This window comes from Lissotriton helveticus, chromosome 6 (assembly GCF_964261635.1).
Source record: "Lissotriton helveticus chromosome 6, aLisHel1.1, whole genome shotgun sequence".
In the NCBI taxonomy this organism is placed as follows: Eukaryota; Metazoa; Chordata; class Amphibia; order Caudata; family Salamandridae; genus Lissotriton; species Lissotriton helveticus.
Genome location: NC_136067.1, coordinates 1,913,768,743 through 1,913,788,797, shown reverse-complemented (window position 1 = coordinate 1,913,788,797; position 20,055 = coordinate 1,913,768,743). Strand labels below are relative to the sequence as shown.

General features: G+C 43.3%; 1 protein-coding gene across 1 annotated transcript in view; it reads right to left on the bottom strand.

The window, feature by feature from the left end:
- LOC144762933 (xanthine dehydrogenase/oxidase-like) overlaps window positions 1-18,087 on the bottom strand; it is a 1,098,251-nt gene extending 1,080,164 nt beyond the window's left edge. The window contains exons 1-4 of the mRNA XM_078648234.1: window positions 16,446-18,087; window positions 12,398-12,494; window positions 2,729-2,837; window positions 2,218-2,344 (exon numbers count right to left, since the gene is read on the bottom strand). Coding sequence (XP_078504360.1) covers window positions 2,218-2,344; window positions 2,729-2,837; window positions 12,398-12,494; window positions 16,446-18,087 — 1,975 coding nt within the window. The remainder of the gene's footprint in view (window positions 1-2,217; window positions 2,345-2,728; window positions 2,838-12,397; window positions 12,495-16,445) is intronic.
- Between the last annotated feature and the right edge of the window lie 1,968 nt (window positions 18,088-20,055).

The window sequence follows — 20,055 nt, the reverse complement described above, 5'->3', positions numbered from 1 at the left end:
CCCCCCACACTCACACCACCACCCATGAGCCAAGCCGGCCGCGACTCCTCCAGGTTCCTGGTGGAGAAATGTGCTTCTAAAGATCTCTAATCTTGTTTCCTTCTGCTGGGGACTCTGTTGAAGGAGTTAACATCCATAGGTCCCAGATGGAATAAGATTCTAGCTTCAGTCTCTGATTAAGGGCCTGATTACGAGTTTTGGTGGACGGATTACTCCATCACAAGCGTGACTGATATCCCGTCTGCCGTATTACGAGTTCCATTATATCCAATAGTGGAACTCATAATACGGTGGACGGCATATCGGTCAAGTTTATGATTGAGTAACCCGTACACCAAACTCGTAATCAGGCCTTAAGTGTTTTCCTGCTTCCGTCAGAACTATCAGCTATCAGCTAGAACCAACAGCCAAAATGAAGCACATTTACTAATGCACCCCTTAGAATAATGTCCCAGTTTTTTAAAACTTTCTATAGAGCACTACTTACTAATATTATGGGCTTATTCTGGGGAATGGCAGCCTCAGACATTATAGAATCATCTCTCAAAATATTGTGCTGATTTGCATGGAGCTGTACCCATTTGCATGTTGTTTCTTCCGATGCACAGGGTGCAATTTTCCAGCCTATGTATTTTACGTTATCGCCATATCTACCACAAAAATGCTAATTAGGTGTTAATTGGTAAACAATCAAGTCATCAATTCAATTTAGCTTTGCCAGAGATTGTCACAATGTTTGAAAGCAGCGTGTCGTACTGCAGAGGTGCCTGGTGCAGCTCTAGGAGGGTTGGATCCATGCCAAAACTTGAGGATGTCCAGAATGGACATACCATGAATGTAAATGGGGCCCATTTACATAGCAGTTACCCTGAAACTCCTTTAAAGAGAACAAATATCAGGGGTTCCAGGAATTCTGGGGACCAGGGCTAATTGAGATTACAAGAGGACCTGGAGCTTCTCCTGAGAAATGAGGAATTACCGGGGAAACAGTAAATTCAGTCCTGATACCATCAGTCACGGCCCGTCCCCTGCCAAAGAGGCGGGCGGGATGGAGAAGAGACCTGGTGGGGCCGGGCATGGGGGGGACTTGAGGGGAAAAAAATATATCATTATAAAGGAAATAAACTTACCTGAACACCGCCGCCATCTGCTCCGCAGTCCCGGCCATCCAGCTCTCCCTGATTCTGGGACAGGTTCCCGGACTGCACTGGGCCAGTAATGATGCTGCAGGAAAGCAGTGTCTGGATTGATCTGAGCGCTCTAACTTTGTGCTCCCACACAGACTGGGAGCCTGTGCCTTCTTTCTCCAGCCCCAGAAACTCAGCTGGGGCTGGAGAAGGCTACACTTCACATGAGGTGTTTGGTCGGCCTGAAACGCCGGCCAAACACCTCATGCGCAGTGCACTCCCCCACCACAGTATTATCCCCCCTGGACCGGCACCCAAGATTTGTCAGAGTCCTGGTGGCGGGTCAAGGGGTATTTGAAAAAACGATAATAAAACGGGTTAGAAACCCATTTTATTAGTTGCAGCTGGTGGTGGGGGGCAGAGCTCCTCCGCCCTAATGGAAGGGCCACCGCTGGATACCATCTTAATTCCTACTGAGTATTTCTAATGGAGAATCTACCTGCCTCCAGCAGACCAAGTCTTAGAATACCAGTATTTTATACCAGTATTTGTAAAGCGCAAAGCTACCTCCGAAGTGGTGTCCCGGCGGTGGGGGCCCTCGGGACGATTAAGCAAGCTATTGCCCAGAGTCACATGGTGCTGGGCTAACCTGCTGCCAGCACCGGGGATCGAACCGTGAACCCCGTAGTCCGTCACATGGGCCGCTGCGCCACACGTCTTCCACTGAAACACCACAGATCCAAAGAGTCACCACAGACCTTGCAATCCTAATTCATCTCATATTACCCTTTAACAGCTTAGCCAACAGTAAGGGGTATTTGCAGTCAGCCCCGTAGTACCATTGTAAACCCTTGCAACAAACTAATAAATCATTCTGCATTGTGTTCTTTTTCCACTGTCAATATTCTAACAAAGGACCTGATTCACAAAGGTAAACTTACACTTAGGACTGCCCTATCTTTTTATGCGTGGAGACTCCACAGTTGTAAAGGCACTACTAGTAGAACGCCTTTGCGAATAGCAAACAGTCGTAAACATACACTTTTGGGGCCCAACATGTTAAACCTGTGGGCCACGCTCATGCAGTTACCTTGGAATGCATTCTCAATCTCCTCCATAGTCGGCTCCGGTGAATTGCGAAGCAAGGTGTACATGGACATGACAAATCCAGGAGTGCAGAACCCGCACTGGGAGCCATGGCTCTTTGCAATTCTCTCCTGTGAGCAGAAACACAATTGAAATCAACGCTACATCAGTTGTCGGTAGGGTAGACTTAACTCCTACCTTGATGGTTTAGGGTGGTTCTGATGATTAAAATGCCCCACCACATGGACCCTGTAGGCACTAGAAATCACCAGGTAAATTTTGTGTATGAAAGTCAAACCATGTTTTATTAACTTGTATATTCCGTTCCCCTTTTACGTTCAACACTTATGATCATTAATAAAAATCTCACAAGTTAAAACCAAAAATAATGTTGATGTTTTGTGGAGTTCCTCAAGCTTATAAAGCTGTAGATTCCAGAGGATGTTGTAACTATATAATGTAAATGCATTATCTGTATTGAAAAGCAATACAATTGATTGCTACGTAAACAGTACCTGGACCGGATGCAGTCTTGTCTTTGTACTCCCGATTCCTTCCACCGTGGTTACAGCGACATGGTGTAGAGAACAGACAGGCGCCAAGCAAGCATTAGCTGAATAGTGGCTAGACCTGGGAGTCAAGGTCAGTAATTTAAAGTAGTACTATGCATGACTTTATTTGAAAGGATGAAATATGAAGGCAAATTCTTACCCTTTGACCTTCGTGGGTGTTGGTCTATGATATATATATGTAAGCTGCACTGTCCATAAAGATTGAATCAAAATCACACCAAAAACTGCTAATTTGTCGACATATATAGGTTCCATTTGTCATTCTATTCATTGCAAACCATTTAAAAAGACAAAACGTCCGTCATTAGAAAATAAAGATACAACCAAATTGAGTAGTTACTAATTTAAGATTAGAAAATGCAAATGCAATAAAAGAAAAGGAGATAGATTACAGCCAGCTCATTAAATAGAATGTCAGACTTTTCAAATTAATATAAAGAGAGCCCTGTCACATATGACTTACATGTATGTCCATAAGATTGGCGATTCAGAATTTGCAATATTTACCAATTCGCAAATTGGGAATCACAAAATTGTACAAATGAACATAGGATCGTCTGATATTGGGATTCAGTAACATGCAGAATTCCGGAATGAGGAATTGCAGTTTGTGACTGTCATCTCGGCAGCCACTGATGTCATCACTAACTTGAGACCACTGTTGCACCAAAGCACAGCAGCTGAGGAGTACACATCTGCAGTGACACACGGGGGTTAAGCCAATAAGACATCTGAAGCCCGGAGTCCGTACCTACCAAGGAGGAGAAACAGAGCTGCAGAAAAAAGTTATCGTACAGCTCGACAAACTAACAGAGGAAGGATATGCGGCCTATATCCCTGCTCCCATTGGTGTTCAAACTGGTGGAAAAGTTTGTTAACAGTCAACTTACGAGCTTTCTGGAGGAGAATAACATCCTACATCCCAACCAGTCAGGGTTTCGGTCTAAACACTCTACCGAGTCTGCCCTGCTGTTTACAGCAGAGACCCTACGAATGGCCATAGACTAGGGAAAGAAGGCTGTCCTGATTTTATTAGATCTGTAGGCAGCCTTCGACACGGTTTCACATAACATCTTAGTGGACCGGTTGGTGGCCGCAGGAATAGGAGGGACAGTCTTGGGTTGGCTCAGGAACTTTCTAAACAACACACGCCAAATTACAGTTTTGGGCAAATTCCAGTCGGAAGCTAAGGTCATCAACTCCGGGGTCCCTCAGGGCTCGAGGTTAAGCCCTGTTCTCTTTAATCTATATATGGCACCCCAGATCGAGCTAATTGCATCATTTCATATCAGTACAATATCATATGCAGATGAAACTCAGCTCATCCTGGTACTGGATGGGGAACTGCCTGGGGCGGAGGAAAACCTAAAAAATTGCCTAACAGCCACATTTAAATGGATGACTGAGAACCATCTCAAATGCTATTCCGGCAAGACGGAGATCTTGCCTTTCGGAAATCAAAATCTGTTTTTCCCGAAAAACTGGTGGCCGGACGATGCTGAAGCCCCCCCTAATACCATCTTGTCTGCTCGAAACCTGGGCATTAAATCTGTGCTTTAAACAGCAAGCGGTGGCCGTAGCTGGTATGTCTTTTCACATAATTAAATCTCTGAGGAAGTTTTTTGACCTTCTTCCTCTGTCAGCCAGAAAATCAGTCGCAGTTGCCTTAATAACTTCAAGGCTGGATTACTGTAATCGCCTATATGCTGGAGTCAATAAGTCCGTACTCCATAGGCTACAGATGGTCCAACATGCTGCTGCCCGGCTGGTGCTACGCTGGCCCTGTAAGTCATCTGCGTCAGCTGCGCTTAAAGCGCTGCATTGGCTACCAATTGGCAAAAGGATCCTATTTAAGATCTTGCTGATCACATTTAGAGCCTTTCAACAGCAAGGGCCTAAATATCTGTGTAACGGTTTTAAACGGTACCATCCCAACCGTTGCCTGAGGTCTGCTAGTCAGAACCTGCTAATAATCCCCAGAATCAGACTGGCTACCAAAGGAGGAAAATCTCTCTTCGTCCTGGGTGCTAGGGCTTGGAACAAGCTTCCACCTTACCTTAGGTCTTTGTCCCACGAAACTCAGTTTAGGAAAGCTTTAAAAACTTGGGTGTTTTCTCTTACAGATGTGGCCTGCAGAGCGTTAGTGTAAAGTGTAAAGCATTTTCCATCGAGTTGATCTCTTTCCCTCAACCTTGTCATCTGGTTGTTTGAGCGCCAAGATACTCCTTGGAGTGATAGGTGCGCTATAAAAGTGTCCTTTACATTACATTACATCAAAGAAACAAGACAACTCTTTGGAAAAACAGAGAGGCAAGTGCCACACTCCACCAAGAAAATATGGCATGGAATCCAGACATATGTTGTTTCACCCAACACAGCACCACCAGCCCAGCACAGAAGAGCTGCGAAAAGAGACTGTGTGAGAAGCACCTGTGAGAAGCTAAGGGTCCCACACTAATCAGAATACACAGAGGAAAGCACCATGGTGCCAAATGCAGTATACGTGGTGCTTCATTTAAGCTGGTGTCTGGCGATGGTAAGCGGTGTAGCGCAGGGGGCCACATGGACAGTTGCCCCGGGCGCAAAATTCTTAGAGGCAATTTTAGGGGCACAAAATTTAAATAGGGGCACAACATTTTAAAAGAAAAGTGGAAAGATACTTGCCTTGCCGCAGGTGCTGGTAACCCACACTACGCCACTGCCGGTGGGGGACACCGGAACTCATTTTTGGGGACCAGCACTTACTTTCCCGCATCAGACATTAATCAAGAGCAAGAGAAGGAAAAAAAACAAAGAGTAAAAACACATAGGAAGAGAAAGATGGGGAAACATCCACTGAGGGAGAAAATATTAACTTGTAAGAGTGAGATAAAGGGGGAGGGAGTATCTGGTAGTGCATTAAGGAGGAAGGAAGTTGAATTTAGACTGGGCAACCATAATATTTGGTGCGCTGACATTTAATTGCACTGGCCGTCGGCTTCTGTGCTGAACTTTGAGCACTAGCACTCATTCTTTTACAAATCAAGCACCACAGGCCCGATTACTATGCGGGCTGGAATGGCTCCCACCATCGGTAGGAGCCCTCCAACCCGCATCGTAATCTGCTGGTCGGATTCTCTTTTTACTGACCTATTTTGATGGGGTCAGTAGGAAGGGAATCCGAAACGGATTTCTTAATGGCTTCCGACAGGCTGGGAGAGCCTGTCCCCCATTCAGAAAGCCTTCAGTAATCCCCTGGCCAGCTCTTTCCGGCTGCGGGATAACAATGGCAGATTCCCACTGCCTTTCTGTGCCAGACTTTCTGACACAGAAAGGCATCGGGAATCTGTCTTTGGGGGCCCCCAGCAGGGCCCCCAGGGGTGCACGGTCACCGAATGGCAGCATACCCCTTGTTAATACCTGCACCCAGTGGCCGGCGCCTTGAGGTGCCTGCCACAGGGTGCAGGGATGAACTGCACATCTGCTCTTTGCAAAGGGAGCATGCATTCCATTCGGAATACATGCTCCCATTGTAAAGTATAGGATTTCGCATCCTACTTGCTGGGCTGAAACCGACGTTAGGAGGCCATTTGGTTCCAGTTCCAGAATGATCTCAGACTGATTCCAGTCCGTCCGGCATCGTAATCAGGCCCTAAGAGTATGAGACAATTTTAATTGACAATACACAAGAAGAATATGCATGTGAAGGTAACTCTAAACTCACAACTTACAAACTCACTGGAGTAGTGACTAAATATACACATTATCAGACCTGAGTAAAATTAAAACTACCCAACATAATTTTGAGAATTTCACATTACATGATAATCCTGAAAATTACTCCTTTACACCACTTTGTGTAATAATGCGCCATTCTTGAAAAAAATGTACAGTGAATAGCACAATTTGCAGTAAATACTTGCTGGGAGCACACGGGGCAGCAGAACACAAGTGGCTGTTCGCAATGGTTTTGTTTAAATGTGTCATAGCATCTAATTACGCATTTTGTGCTAAAATATAGCCCAAAATGTAAGATTTGCATTTTACTATGCATAATTTTACTGTAATTATGTGACAGCGAAGTATGTGAATTTCTCATTTGAGGCATCCATACTATGTGACACAAGAATCCAGTATATCTAAGTCTGGCACTGCTTGATTAGTACATCGAAATACTGATGCTGATTGGGACATTGTGTACACATTACCGAGAAACAGGCACAAATAATAACAATCTGTCGAACAGGGATATGAAATTGTCTATGTTCAAGAACCCATAACTCAACTATGCAAGAACCTTTTCCTTATAAAATGTTGCTCGCCTTCATTATTTATTAAACACTGCAGGATACAAACCTTGTTTGTGGACTGGGTCGCCTTTACTCACACTGAAGTGGGAAATTTGAGATTCCTGACCAAACAGTGGCATTTTGCAATGCTAGTGATACCCGTCCTTGATACAACTAGGTGACATGCAGAAGTGTCAAACAATAGTAACAGTTGCCATGTGTAGCCCTATTTGTGGTACATGAGTGTGGGGAAAATGTCCATTATGAAGATGGCTCAAACCATAACAATTTGAATGACTGGAGTCCACTTCAATAAGTTTTAAGACCACCTGGAACAATTCTTGCTCTATATAGAACCATTAAAAAACTTTTCATTAACACATCCACGTATGTACACTATGAATAAAAAATATGCAAATAATTAATTAGTCCGATAGCATACTCTAAACATAGCATTGACAGTCCCAGTTCTTTACCCAATATATTAACACATTACATCGAGCACTTGCGTCACATTTTAAAAGAATCCAGACGAGATTTCTTAAATATATGTATTTATTGGACATAAATACAATGAACCATATAGTAAAAAGAGCCTGGGCCAACTGACTCCTAAAAGAATGTGAGTCGTGTGGAACCCTGACCCATGGTTCCACAAGTCACCATTGGTCAGGATGCCACACATCCCCCTTCGTCAACACAAGTTTAGCAAATTACATTGTTAACAAAAGAAATGTATAATATATTATTATAATTAAACATAAACAATGTTGGTGAATAAACAAAAACAACAAATACCATTTTTACAACAATTAGAATAGAAACAAAACATATTCAGATGATATCCTTGTGAACATATGTTCAACGACCAACCAGAATATTAATTTTAGATAAATGTATTATGACATGACATAATCTTTATGTATTATGTGAACCAGATGAAGTATCTAAATTAGACCATAAACATATAGGCACGTTAACGACCTTGCCCATGCTCCACACATTACCATCAGTTAGTTCCACAACTTGGTGTCCAACTCTGACTATTTTCATAGGCTTAGAAAACTTAGATTCTCCAGCCTTTACTAATCTTCCCTTCTTTACTCAAACCCAATCCTCAATAGTAAATTGAGACACAGAATCTTCACATTTCTGAGATGGCAATTGCTTTTCATTGGATGACCATCGACTCATATCATTGGACCTTCTAAGCACTTTGGATTGGTCAACTTTGTTTCTCATCTGTAACATCCATGACTGATTTAAGTCACAAACAACCTTCCTTCCCCTCATTTTCTCAAATAGAGACACATCACCTGCCACTCTAGGAGTAATCCTATAATTCCACACTAAATCTTTCAGGACCTGAGCACAATTCTTACCATTAGATAAAGCCAACTGTACACCCTCTTTCAGGACTCTTATCCATCTTTCAACAATTCCATTACTTTCTGGATAATATACTGAAGTTCTTACATGAGAAATACCATGTTTACCTAAGTAATCTTCCATTTGTGTGGATCTTAGCTGTGTCCCATTGTCGGTAACCAAGCACTTGGGAAATCCTTCTTTATCAAACACTTCATTTAAAAATTGAATAATTGAATAATTGTTTGTGAATCAACATGATGAACTAACTTAATTTCTGGCCACTGAGAAAATTGATCAATCAGGACAATTACATACATTTGACTTTTGGACAAACAAATCGGACCAGCAATGTCCAGAGAAACTCTTTCCAATACACTTTCTGGTCTTGAAACAGGAGCTTTATCATACTTGACAACTTTCAGTGACTTATCACATGACACTCACCCTTAACGAATATAAATGAGATGTTTTCAGCTTTAAAGGGGGCCACTGTATTTTCGACACTAGAATTCTCAAAGGCCTATCACCAAATTGCTTTACATGAAGATAGCAAACTGTACACCTCTTTTATAACTTCTGAAGGTACTTTTAGGTACAAAAGAATGCCGTTTGGTCTTATTTCAGCCTCTGCAGTATTTCAGAGAGTTATGCACAAATTGTTTAAAGATGTCAAAAATACATTGTACTTCCAAGGTGACATATTAGTTTTTGGAAATAGTAAGCAAGACCATACTGAAACTTTATGTAAAGTATTTAACATCTTGCAAAATTGTGGAATGACTCTTACTAAAGAAAAATGTAAATTTGAAAGGAGCTCTGTTGACTATTTAGGTCATAACATAAGCTGTAAAGGTATATCACCCAAACGGAATTTGATTAAAGCAATTGAGGAAGCTCCCGAACCCCAAACCAAAGATCAGCTCAGATCTTTTTTGGGTCTAGCTGAATATTATGCCAAATTTATTCCGTTATTTTCCGATAAGACCAGTCAGATGAGAAATTTAATGAAAAAAAATCAAAAATTTATTTGGTGAGAGAATTATGCTACAGAATTTTCAAATCTCAAAAAAGAACTATCCTCAACTTCTGCTTTAGCAACTTTTGACATGCGTTGTACTTCTGTCATCATTACTGACGCTAGTAATATTGGTATTGGTGCAGTCTTGATGCAAAATCAGAATGGTAGTTTGGTTACGATTGCTTTTGCATCTAGACCTCTACGAGATGCTGAGGTTAAATATTCAAATCTTGAAAAAGAAACACTGGCATGTTGGTGGGGTATAGAATATTTCAGGAAATATGTATATGGTACTTTATTTAAAGTTAGAACAGACCACAGTCCATTGGTTGAATTATTTACTACTAAAGGTTGTGGAAAAGCCACACCAAGGATTGCCAGATGGCAGTACAAACTGCAGGATTTTCATTTTAATGTAGAGTACATCCCAGGTGTCAAGAACGTCTTAGCAGACTGTTTATCTCGTTTGCCCATCAAGGAAGATTGTGACTCTTGTATTCCTGATGAAAATACCGAAAAAGTTATATCAGTTTGTGTGGTATCGAATGGTTGTATTAAAAAGGATGAGTGGAAAAATGCTTGTGCTGTTGATGAGGAAATTCAAGAAGTTATCAAATATAGTAGCACACAATGGCCATTCAAGAAAGATTTAGATAAGGAATTGTTACCTTACTTGTATGTGGCCAATGAATTGTCTGTTATTGATGACATGTTATTTCATGGTGTACAATTAGTGGTACCTAAGGATTTGCGTGAACAGGTACTATGCTTGGCCCACGTAGGACATCCCGGCATGTCTAGCATGAAAAACAGATTACGATCTGAATTTTGGTGGCCAGCCATTGACAGGTCTATTGAGTCGAAAGTTAGATCTTGTATGGAATGTGCTATTAGTGATAAGTCACAGAATGTTGTCAAGTATGATAAAGCTCCTGTATCAAGACCAGAAAGAGCATGGGAGAGAGTTTCTCTGGACATTGCTGGTCCGATTTGTTTGTCTAAAAGTCAAATGTATGTAATTGTCCTGATTGATCAATTTTCTCAGTGGCCAGAAATTAAGTTAGTTCATCATGTTGATTCACACACAATTATTCAATTTTTAAATGAAGTGTTTGATTAAGAAGGATTTCCCAAGTGCTTGGTTACCGACAATGGGACACAGCTAAAATCCACTAAAATGGAAGATTAGTTAGTTAAACATGGTATTTCTCATATAAGAACTTTAGTATATTATCCAGAAAGTAATGGAATTGTTGAAAGATGGATAAGAGTCCTGGAAGAGGGTGTACAGTTGGCTTTATTTAATGGTAAGAATTGTGCTCAGGTCCTGAAAGACTTAGTGAGGAATTATAGGATTACTCCTAGAGTGGCAGGTGATGTGTCTCCATTTGAGAAAGTGAGGGGAAGGAAGGCTGTTTGTGACTTAAATCAGTCATGGATGTTAGAGATGAGAAACAAAGTTGACCAATCCAAAGTGCTTAGAAGATCCAATGATATGAGTCGGTGGTCATCCAATGAAAAGCAATTGCCATCTCATAAATGTGAAGATTCTGTGTCTCAATTTACTATTGGGGATTGGGTTTGAGTAAAGAAGGGAAGATTAGTAAAGGCTGGGGAATCTAAGTTTTCTAAGCCCATGAAAATAGTCAGAGTTTCAGAGTTGGACACCAAGTTGTGGAACTAACTGATGGTAATGTTCGGAGCATGAGCAAGGTCGTTAAAGTGCCTATATGTTTATGGTCTAATTTAGATACTTTGTCTGGTTCACATAATACCTCGTTGAAACAACAAACCCATAATGATACTAGTGATTCAGCTTTTTCAAGATTGAAATTCAGACCAGCCTGGTATAAAGATTATGTCATGTCATAATACATTTATCTAAAATTAATATTCTGGTTGGTCGTTGAACATATGTTCACAAGGATATCAGCTGAATATGTTTTATTTCTATTCTAATTGTTGTAAAAATGGTATTTGTTGTTTTGTTTAATCACCAACATTGTTTATGTTTAATTATAATAATACGTTATACATTTCTTTTGTTAACAATGTAATTTGCTAAACTTGTGTTGACGAAGGGGGATGTGTGGCATCCTGGCCAATGGTGACAATGTGAGTCATGTGGAACCCTGGCCCATGGTTCCACAAGTCACCATAGGCCAGGATGCCACAACTTGCTTGTCACATAGTACACGCCTACAGCTTTCGCCTTATCATCAACCCACTGGGGAAAAAACAGTGTCCTAAATAAACATCGTTTAACTAGTTGGAACTTGTATCTTATCTGTAGGATAGCTGCACTTAACAAACATGTCTGACTATGCATTATGACATCAAGTCTATTCTCAAGTGTCAATGTCATGAATGTAAAATTCTACAGCCTGGCTTTGAATTGCTCAGTATCAGTACAGTTGACAAAATCTGGTGCCCTAGGCTCTTGAATAGCCACAGACTCCGTCCTTAAGCTTGATAATGGCACAGTGCTGTATTGTTATGCGTGTATAATCTGTGCATGTGCTATGCTCTTCTTGTAAACCCTTGTGTCTGCTTTCAATATTGTTTATTTGTGTGTTCTGTTGCCCTGGTTTCTTCTGTTCACCAGTCCACAGATTAGAAGATTTACCAACTTAATCTATGCGCGTGTTGTGTATTCTTGTATAGCGCATGCACACTCCTTACACACGCTATGTGCTTCTTGTAAACCCTTATGTTAGCTTTCAATATTGTTTATATATGTGTTCTGTTGCCCTGGCTTCTACTATTGACCAGCCGACATTACTGGATTATCGGTTTGGACAGCAGTGTTTCCAGAGGCTCCTGCCTGCTCTTCGTGGGCGCTTGTATCTACTACTCTTTCAAGGACATCATTTATTGTTACTTATTCGACTTATAAACTCCAGACACAGTCTATAGCCTTTGCGATTAGAAGATTTACCAACTTGAAAAGGATACATAATCTTTTTCTGGATGTGATCAAAGCGAGAAATCATCACTGTGCAAGCTCCGCATCCACCTTCTCGACAGCCCAGCTTAGTTCCTGGCAACCCCACTGGATGAAGAATAGGTAAGGAAAATAACATCTGTAACAGTTGTATGATGTTACAACGCATGCCATTCCAACGCATGCAGTTAAAACGCATACCGTTACCCCACACTGTCAGGGGTGTGCTGGAAGTTGGAATAGTATAATTTACTATTCCTACTCCAGTGTGTGCAACAGTAGGGAACGACATGCATTGTAAAGGCATGCGTTGTAACGCGTACATTGTAAAGGCTGTTTCCCTCTGTAATAGCTTCTACACTGGATATTAAAAAAAAAAACATACCACACTGTTCATAAGTTGGGGTTGCAGACAATAGTGAACAACTTCAGGGGAAGCAGGGACCAGTATTCTGGATTAACGTGGATTTGACTATTCAAGGAAACAAAACCTTCTTAACAGATTCAGCGGGTGATTTTCATTTCTTCATCTTAAAGAGTTTTCTTCATCAAGGTAACATTTGATAGGTTTACAGAAGAGCGCTTGGGAGTCATTTCATGATCTCAGCTTTGCTATGGTTATTCAGCTGCACTTTTTGCCTGTCTTCAATCGTGACAGGCACACCTTGTAAGTACTCTATTTGATTTTATTTATTTATTATACTTATATAGCGCATTATCACCAATTGGTCTCTAAGCGCTTGTACTTGAGAAACTAGTCCTCTCAGAGAGCGGACAGCCGAGTTATATCACACCCCAATTATCTAATTAGTTTATCTGTTGAGTAGCCACGGCTGCTGCTAACCCTGCACCCAATTCTTTGGCTCACTTGGCTTCATTTCTGGAGCATCCTGGTAAGCCTCCAGTGAAATGGATGCTGTGTATCAGAGTGTTTGAGAACTATTTAATTGCTGTTGGTGATGATGAATATGTGGCGAAACACAAAGCTCCTATTCTCTTCAGTCATTTGGGTCGTGAAGGGCACCAGGTATTTGATAATTTGTCAAGCAATACCAGCACCTACTGATGAGGAGGATGAATGGGATGTATTCTGGAAGCGAAAGCTCATCTGCAAAAGTTCAGTGTTGAGCCAAGTATTCTTCTGGAACGTTTTAATTTCGTGAAAAGAAAACAACCTCTGATGAGTCCATGAGGGAATATTTATCTGTCTTGAGACATTTAGGGCCGATTCACAAAAGTAATCTGAGACAAAATCAGTTTATGAGTAGCAGAGTTAAGAATCCTAACTTTACTTTTCCTAAATTCCTTTTGTGAATACCGAAAGTCACAAAGTTAAGATTTTGTTTCAGCTTACGAGTGGTAAAGTTAAGAATCCTAACTTTACTACTCCTAAATGTCTTTTGTTAATACCAAAAATCGTAAAGTTAGGATTTTGTCTCAGATTAATTTTGTGAATTGGGTCCTTAGCTACCAATTGCAACTTTGGTGCTTTTATTGGATGTGTACTTACGAGACCAGTTTGTTTATGGCTGTTCATCTAAGAAGATACAAGAGAAGTTGCTATGTTTCAGAGATTCATAGCTCAATGAAGTTTTAACAGTTGCTAAACGCATGGAAAGTACCATTGAATCTTCTAAGGTTATGGGTCAGGAAATGGTTACTTCAACTCCAGTGCATGTTGTTGATAATGATATAGATGTCAATGTTGTTAAACCGAAAGGGAAAGTTAATAAGTATGTTAAAAAAAACTGTAATTTATTGTTTCAGATGTGGGTCAAAAACTCACATAGGTAACTCACCTCATCGTCCAGTTGTTGGAAAATGTTGTGTTAAATGTAAAACAATTGGACATTTCCATACTGTATGTAGGATGGGCAAAAATCAGCCTGAGTGAGTAACGTGGATGCACCTTTGGACAGTGAGACTCTTGACTTTTAAAGTTTACTACTTAGCCTTGATGTTCTCCAAATTTCAGACAAAGAAATTAAGGATCCCATTTTCAGTTTACTATAGCTGGGATCCTCAAGCTGGATATGATGTGTGACTCTGGTGCCTCAACCACCATTATTTGTGATGTATGATTCTATGCTAAGTGGGGTGTTGGAGCAAATTTGCATCGCTCTGATGTACGTCCCAAGGCATATGGGAAACAAGAAATTGATATGGTGGATTTTTTCAATGATTTTATCACTTGCTTAGGTAGGACAGTGCAAACTAAGATTTTTTTTTTTAAACGTTATTTTTCAAGGTTTTATCAGTGGTACAACAAGAGTGATGCATTTACAACCACACAGTCCAGCGTATAATCAGCAATGCGTACATGTAGCCGGTCATGACAGCAGGGCATGAAATACATGTCAATACAATTAGTGAGCAGTTTAAATACGTCTCCGTCTGCGTTTCCCTGCCCATACATCAACGCAAAGTCCATTTGGCAACATAAGATAATTAGCAATACAGAGTCTCACGATGGCTTAGTGCATAGTTATTCATCCCCACGTGACTGCTAGGGGTACAGAGGAACAGCAAATATTACAAAGGAGTCACGTCCCCCAGGCTGGCCAAAACAGTCTGCATTGTATCATCATGCAGTCAATGTCCAGGTAGGTAACCAAATCCTAAATCTCCTGTGTCCGCCCCTTGTGAGGGTGTTTCAGAGGTCCACCCCCCTGCGGCATTTTGTCTGTGACGAGTGGGGCATGTCCACGTTATCAGATTTGTTGCCGTCTAGCCGGTAGCATTGCAATGGGGCCCAAATATCAGCCGGCCTGGAGGAAACAGGTAGTAGTTCAGAATAGGTAGCGAACTGTTCCTGGCAATATGTAAGATCATGCAACCATTCTTTGAATTTAGGGGCTCTGCCTCTTCCCCACCTACAAGCTACTCTCCTCTTGGCCACTAGGAATGCCAGTGCGACAAACTTACGATGTGCTGCTTGTATCGGCTCTACATACCCTAACAGAGCAAGTAGTGGAGTGGGCAGGACCTCAGTGTTAATCATTTTAAACAAGGCCCTAAAAACCTGATGCCAATACGCCTGCAAACTTTCACATTCCCACGCCAAGTGTAAAAAATCGGCCTCTGGAGCGTGACATCTATCACAGCTGTCAGTGTCACGTAGATTAAACCTGTGCATGCGGACCGGAGTGTAATACAGCCTATGTATGAATTTGTAATGTATCATTCTGAATCTGCTGCTCGAGGAGACGCGTTCAGTTTGTTGTAAGCAAAATTCCCATTGCTTATCCGTGAGGACCACGCCTAGCTCCTGGTCCCATTTGGCCCTGGCCGCAAGCGGCGGTGTTACTTTCAACTTATGTACAATCCTATATATCATCGATACTAGCTTTTTGGGTGTTTCATCCCGGAGGATACGGTGCAGTGGTTCAAACACTGGAGGCTCATCAGGATAGTCAGGTGTGTGTGCCTTCAGTCCCTGGCGCAGTCGAATGTAAAGAAAAGAGTCAAGAGAGGACGGGGCCGTGCCCGAGCATTGGTGGTCCAATGTGCGAAACACTCCGTCATGGTACAGGTCCCCCCATGCTGTAACATTTAAGCGCTTAGCTAGTTTCTGGAAAACCGCCTCTTGCAGCAAGGGCATATCCGGGTGATAAGTGAGCAGCAGCGGTGAATATATCAGGGTAGTGTTTAACATGGTTCCTAACCAGGCCCACGCATTGACAGTGCTCATCACAGTCGACGGCGTCCGATCTCTTCCCTGGGAAAGGGTGTATAATGCCCCTTCTATGGGGACTGGCTGAGCCAGCAAATGCTCCGCCGCCAACTGGGGCATATATCAAGGCTGATGTATCCAAAAATAAGCATAGTGCGCCTGAGCAGCATAATAATACAATTCAAAATCAGGAATACCGAATCCCCCACGGTAGTACGGCCTGATGAGAATATCCCACTTTAGCCGGGGCGTTTTGCCTCCCCACACTAACCGAGTGAGCTCCGATCGAAGCTGTTGGAAGAAATATCTACCAGGATAAAATGGAACATTCAGGAATAGATAAAGCAACTGCGGCAAAATCACCATTTTTATTAAAGATGCTCTACCCGCCATCGACAGTGGTAGTGCAATCCACCGCGCAATGTTGTCAGTGATGCGAGACATGGTCGTGCCATAGTTGGCTCGTAGTAATTCATCTCTTTCTTTTGTTACATGGATTCTCAAGTATGTGAAATCCCCCTCGCACCAGGCAATAGGATAGTCTAAAGCAAATTTTGCTGTTGACGCCATGAGGGGAAATAAGCACGATTTGGCCCAGTTGATCTGGATGCCAGAGAGTTCTCCGAATCGAATAAACTCCCTCAGAACTGGGTTTAGGTTGTGGCTGGGATCGCGTATGTATAAGGTGATATCATCTGCATACATTGAGATCAAGATCTGTCGCTGATTACATTGCAACGCTTTTTCATTATGATGTTGCCGCAATTTCCCCGCCAAGGGCTCAGTAGCGATCGCAAAATATAGGGGCGACAAGGGGCAGCCCTGTCTTGTGCCTCTCGTGATAGGAAATCCTTGAGACATCCGCCCATTCACAGTCACTTTGGCTACTGGCGACTCATATAATAGTCTGATCCAAGATATAAAAATAGCCGGGAAGCCCATGCGTTCCAACACCTGAAACACATAGTCCCATTCCAGGAAATCGAGGGCTTTGGTGGCGTCCAAAAAAATGGCAGCCATAGGTAAATCCTCCTGGATATTATTCATGACGGTAAAGAATGTGCGCAGGTTGTGTGATGTCGCCCTGCCAGGGACAAAGCCCGCTTGGTTGGGTAAAACCAAATTAGGCAGCAGGAGGTTGATGCGCGCTGCAATTAATTTAGCAAGTATCTTCACGTCGCAGTTGAGCAATGACAGTGGCCTGTACGAATCACAGCTACTCGCCGGCTTCCCTGGTTTGAGCAATGAGGTAATAAGAGCGACACGCATGGATGGCGGGAGATGCCCTACTTCCAGTGCACCTTCATAGACTTCCCGCAGGATCGGGGCCATGAAGTCTATATATGTTTTATAATACTCTATTGGGATCCCATCTAATCCTGTAGCCTTACCCGATTGCATTTGCATGATAGCGTCCCGTACCTCGTCGATTTCAAACGGAGCACTTAAAAATTGCCTCTGTGCATCGCTCAACCAACCTAAGGATATATCCGCCAAATAGTCATACAAGTGAAGCTTCCCGACTCTCGTGGTGGTGTATAGAGTGGTGTAATGTGCGACGAAGGCATTAAGGATCAGCGTCGTGTCCCTGTATACCAAGCCGTCGGACCCTACAATCTCCAGTATGACATTCGGCTGGCGCGTCATCTTGATTGACGCAGCCAGCGCTTTCCCTGATCTCTCACCTTCGCCATATCGGCGAGCCGTCCAATGCCTGCCTCTGAATTTGGCTTCCCTACCAGCCTCTTCTGTGTATTCCGTGAGTTTCCCCCGGATTTGTGATAGGATTGCTTTATCTGGGCATTCTGCTAGGGATCTGTCAAGTGCTCTGAGTTCAGTTTCGAGAGTGGTCAGTTTTTTTAGTATACCCTTAAGGACCCCTGACCCTTTCGCTATACAAATCCCTCTCAGGGTAACCTTAAAGGCGTCCCAGATAGTTTCTATGTCTTCCACCGAGTCCTTGTTGTGCGCAAAGAAGTCTAACGTTTCCTCTCTCAGCTCTTCCTGGAACACAGCGTCCAGAAGCATGGTGGGTTGTAGTCGCCAGGCAGTTTTCGGCGGACCAAGGTGCTGAGCCTGTAACGTAATCTTTACCGGGGAGTGGTCGGAGAAAGTCCTGGCTAAGTGTTGCGCTCCTACAAGCGCAGGGCAGAGTTGCGGGGAAATAAAGATGTAATCTAGCCTAGCCCATGATCGAGCTTGTGCAGTGAAGTGTGTGCCTTCACGTGAATTAGCATTAAGGTGTCTCCATGTATCAACCAGATTATATTCTTTGATCAACGTGTGCAGTTCCGACCTTGCTTTGGTGTAATGGTGGGGGGCAGGGTGTGACCTGTCAATGGCAGGGTGGTGTGCTATGGTAAAATCCCCACCCCAAATTATGTGATCAGGGCCCGTGCTCATAACAGTGGCCCATAGGTCAGTGAGGAATTGAGGATCATCAGTGTTGGGGCCATAGGTGCATATGAGAGTGACCGCCATGTGTCCCAGCCTACCCCAAAGTATACAGTACGGTCCCTGAGTGTCTTGCCCGCCACCAATCAGTGTAAACGGTGTTCCCCTTTTCACAAGAATCGCCGCTCCTCTAGCATAAGTCGAATAGGAAGAAAAGGCTGTATGAGCCGCCCATCTGGAGGCAAATGTGTGACCATTGACGGGCTTGAAGTGCGTTTCTTGTATGAAAGCAATGTGTATAGCGTGACGGTCCAAGTAAGACAACACCTGTCGCCGCTTCCGCGGGTCTCCCAGTCCCCGTACATTCCAAGTTAGAAGGTTCAATTTAGTGTCTGCCATACACGGAATGTTTTGTATTTGTTTTGCTGCTTGTGAGTCCAGGCCAGCCCAGAAAACCATCTGCACTCATCGTGACTTGTATCATCTACAAATAGTTGCACATATAGCGTATCACATCTCGGCAATCATAACTCGCATTCTCTACAATAATAGTCAGTTCTCAATACTGTATGCTTCAAATGCACTACGTGAACAACCCTGCTCCTCCCGTCGCTTCCTAGTCGGCCCCAAAGTAACTCTCCCAATCTGTCAGCAGTCATTCTTGTCATGTGATTATCAAACATCCCATTCCCCTCAATCCCACCCTCCTCCCACTGAAGCGTCCCCGACTCGCCAGAACTGCACATCCACCCCCTCCCAGCATACCCAACATCAACATTTTCACCTTGCCAACCTTTAGAACAGTAAATTGGGGAACACCCATAGGGGGACATCGTAGAGAGCCCGCTCAACCGCCTCCCTCTCCCTCCGGCCTCCGGACCTGTGCCACCCCTAGGCTCGGAGCAGAAGCGGGTCCTGGAATACATTACCACCGGTGCAGTCTCAAAACATCTTTGGGCGGCCAAGCTCAGGTCATCGACCACCATGGTTCGCAACTTTCTCAGAGTTCAGTCCGAAAGCACCATTGCGGGAAGGCACCTTCATGAGCAGCCAGGATTCAATCCTCGTCTCCAATGTCATCGCCTTGCTCCCGTCGGCCATCTTCACGATTCCGTCCCCCACGGCGTGTCTTTTTCAGTTCTCGCAGGAAATCTTCAGCCTGCTGTGGATTTGCAAAGAACTTCTGCTTCCCTTGGTACGTTACCCGAAGGCGGGCCGGATACAGCACTGCATAGTCAACTTGAGCCGCCCGTAGTTTTTTCTTTACGTCCAAACATGTGTGTCTCTCCTCCTGGACTAACGGGGTGAAATCCGGGAATATGGAGAACGAGACACCATTATAATTCAGGTCTGGCTTAGATCGTGCCGCACGTAGAGCCACATCGCGGTCACGGTAGTTCAATAGCCTGACGATGATTGGTCGAGGGGGACAGCCAGGTTTGGGCTTGGGCCCGAGCGATCGGTGGGCGTGCTCTACAATCAGCTGTGTAGAGAATGCGTCTGCCCTGATGGATGCCACCAGCAATTTTTCAACATAATCTTCCATGCGTCCAGTAGCTGTGGAATCTGGAATCCCCGTAACGCGTATGTTATTCCTGCGAC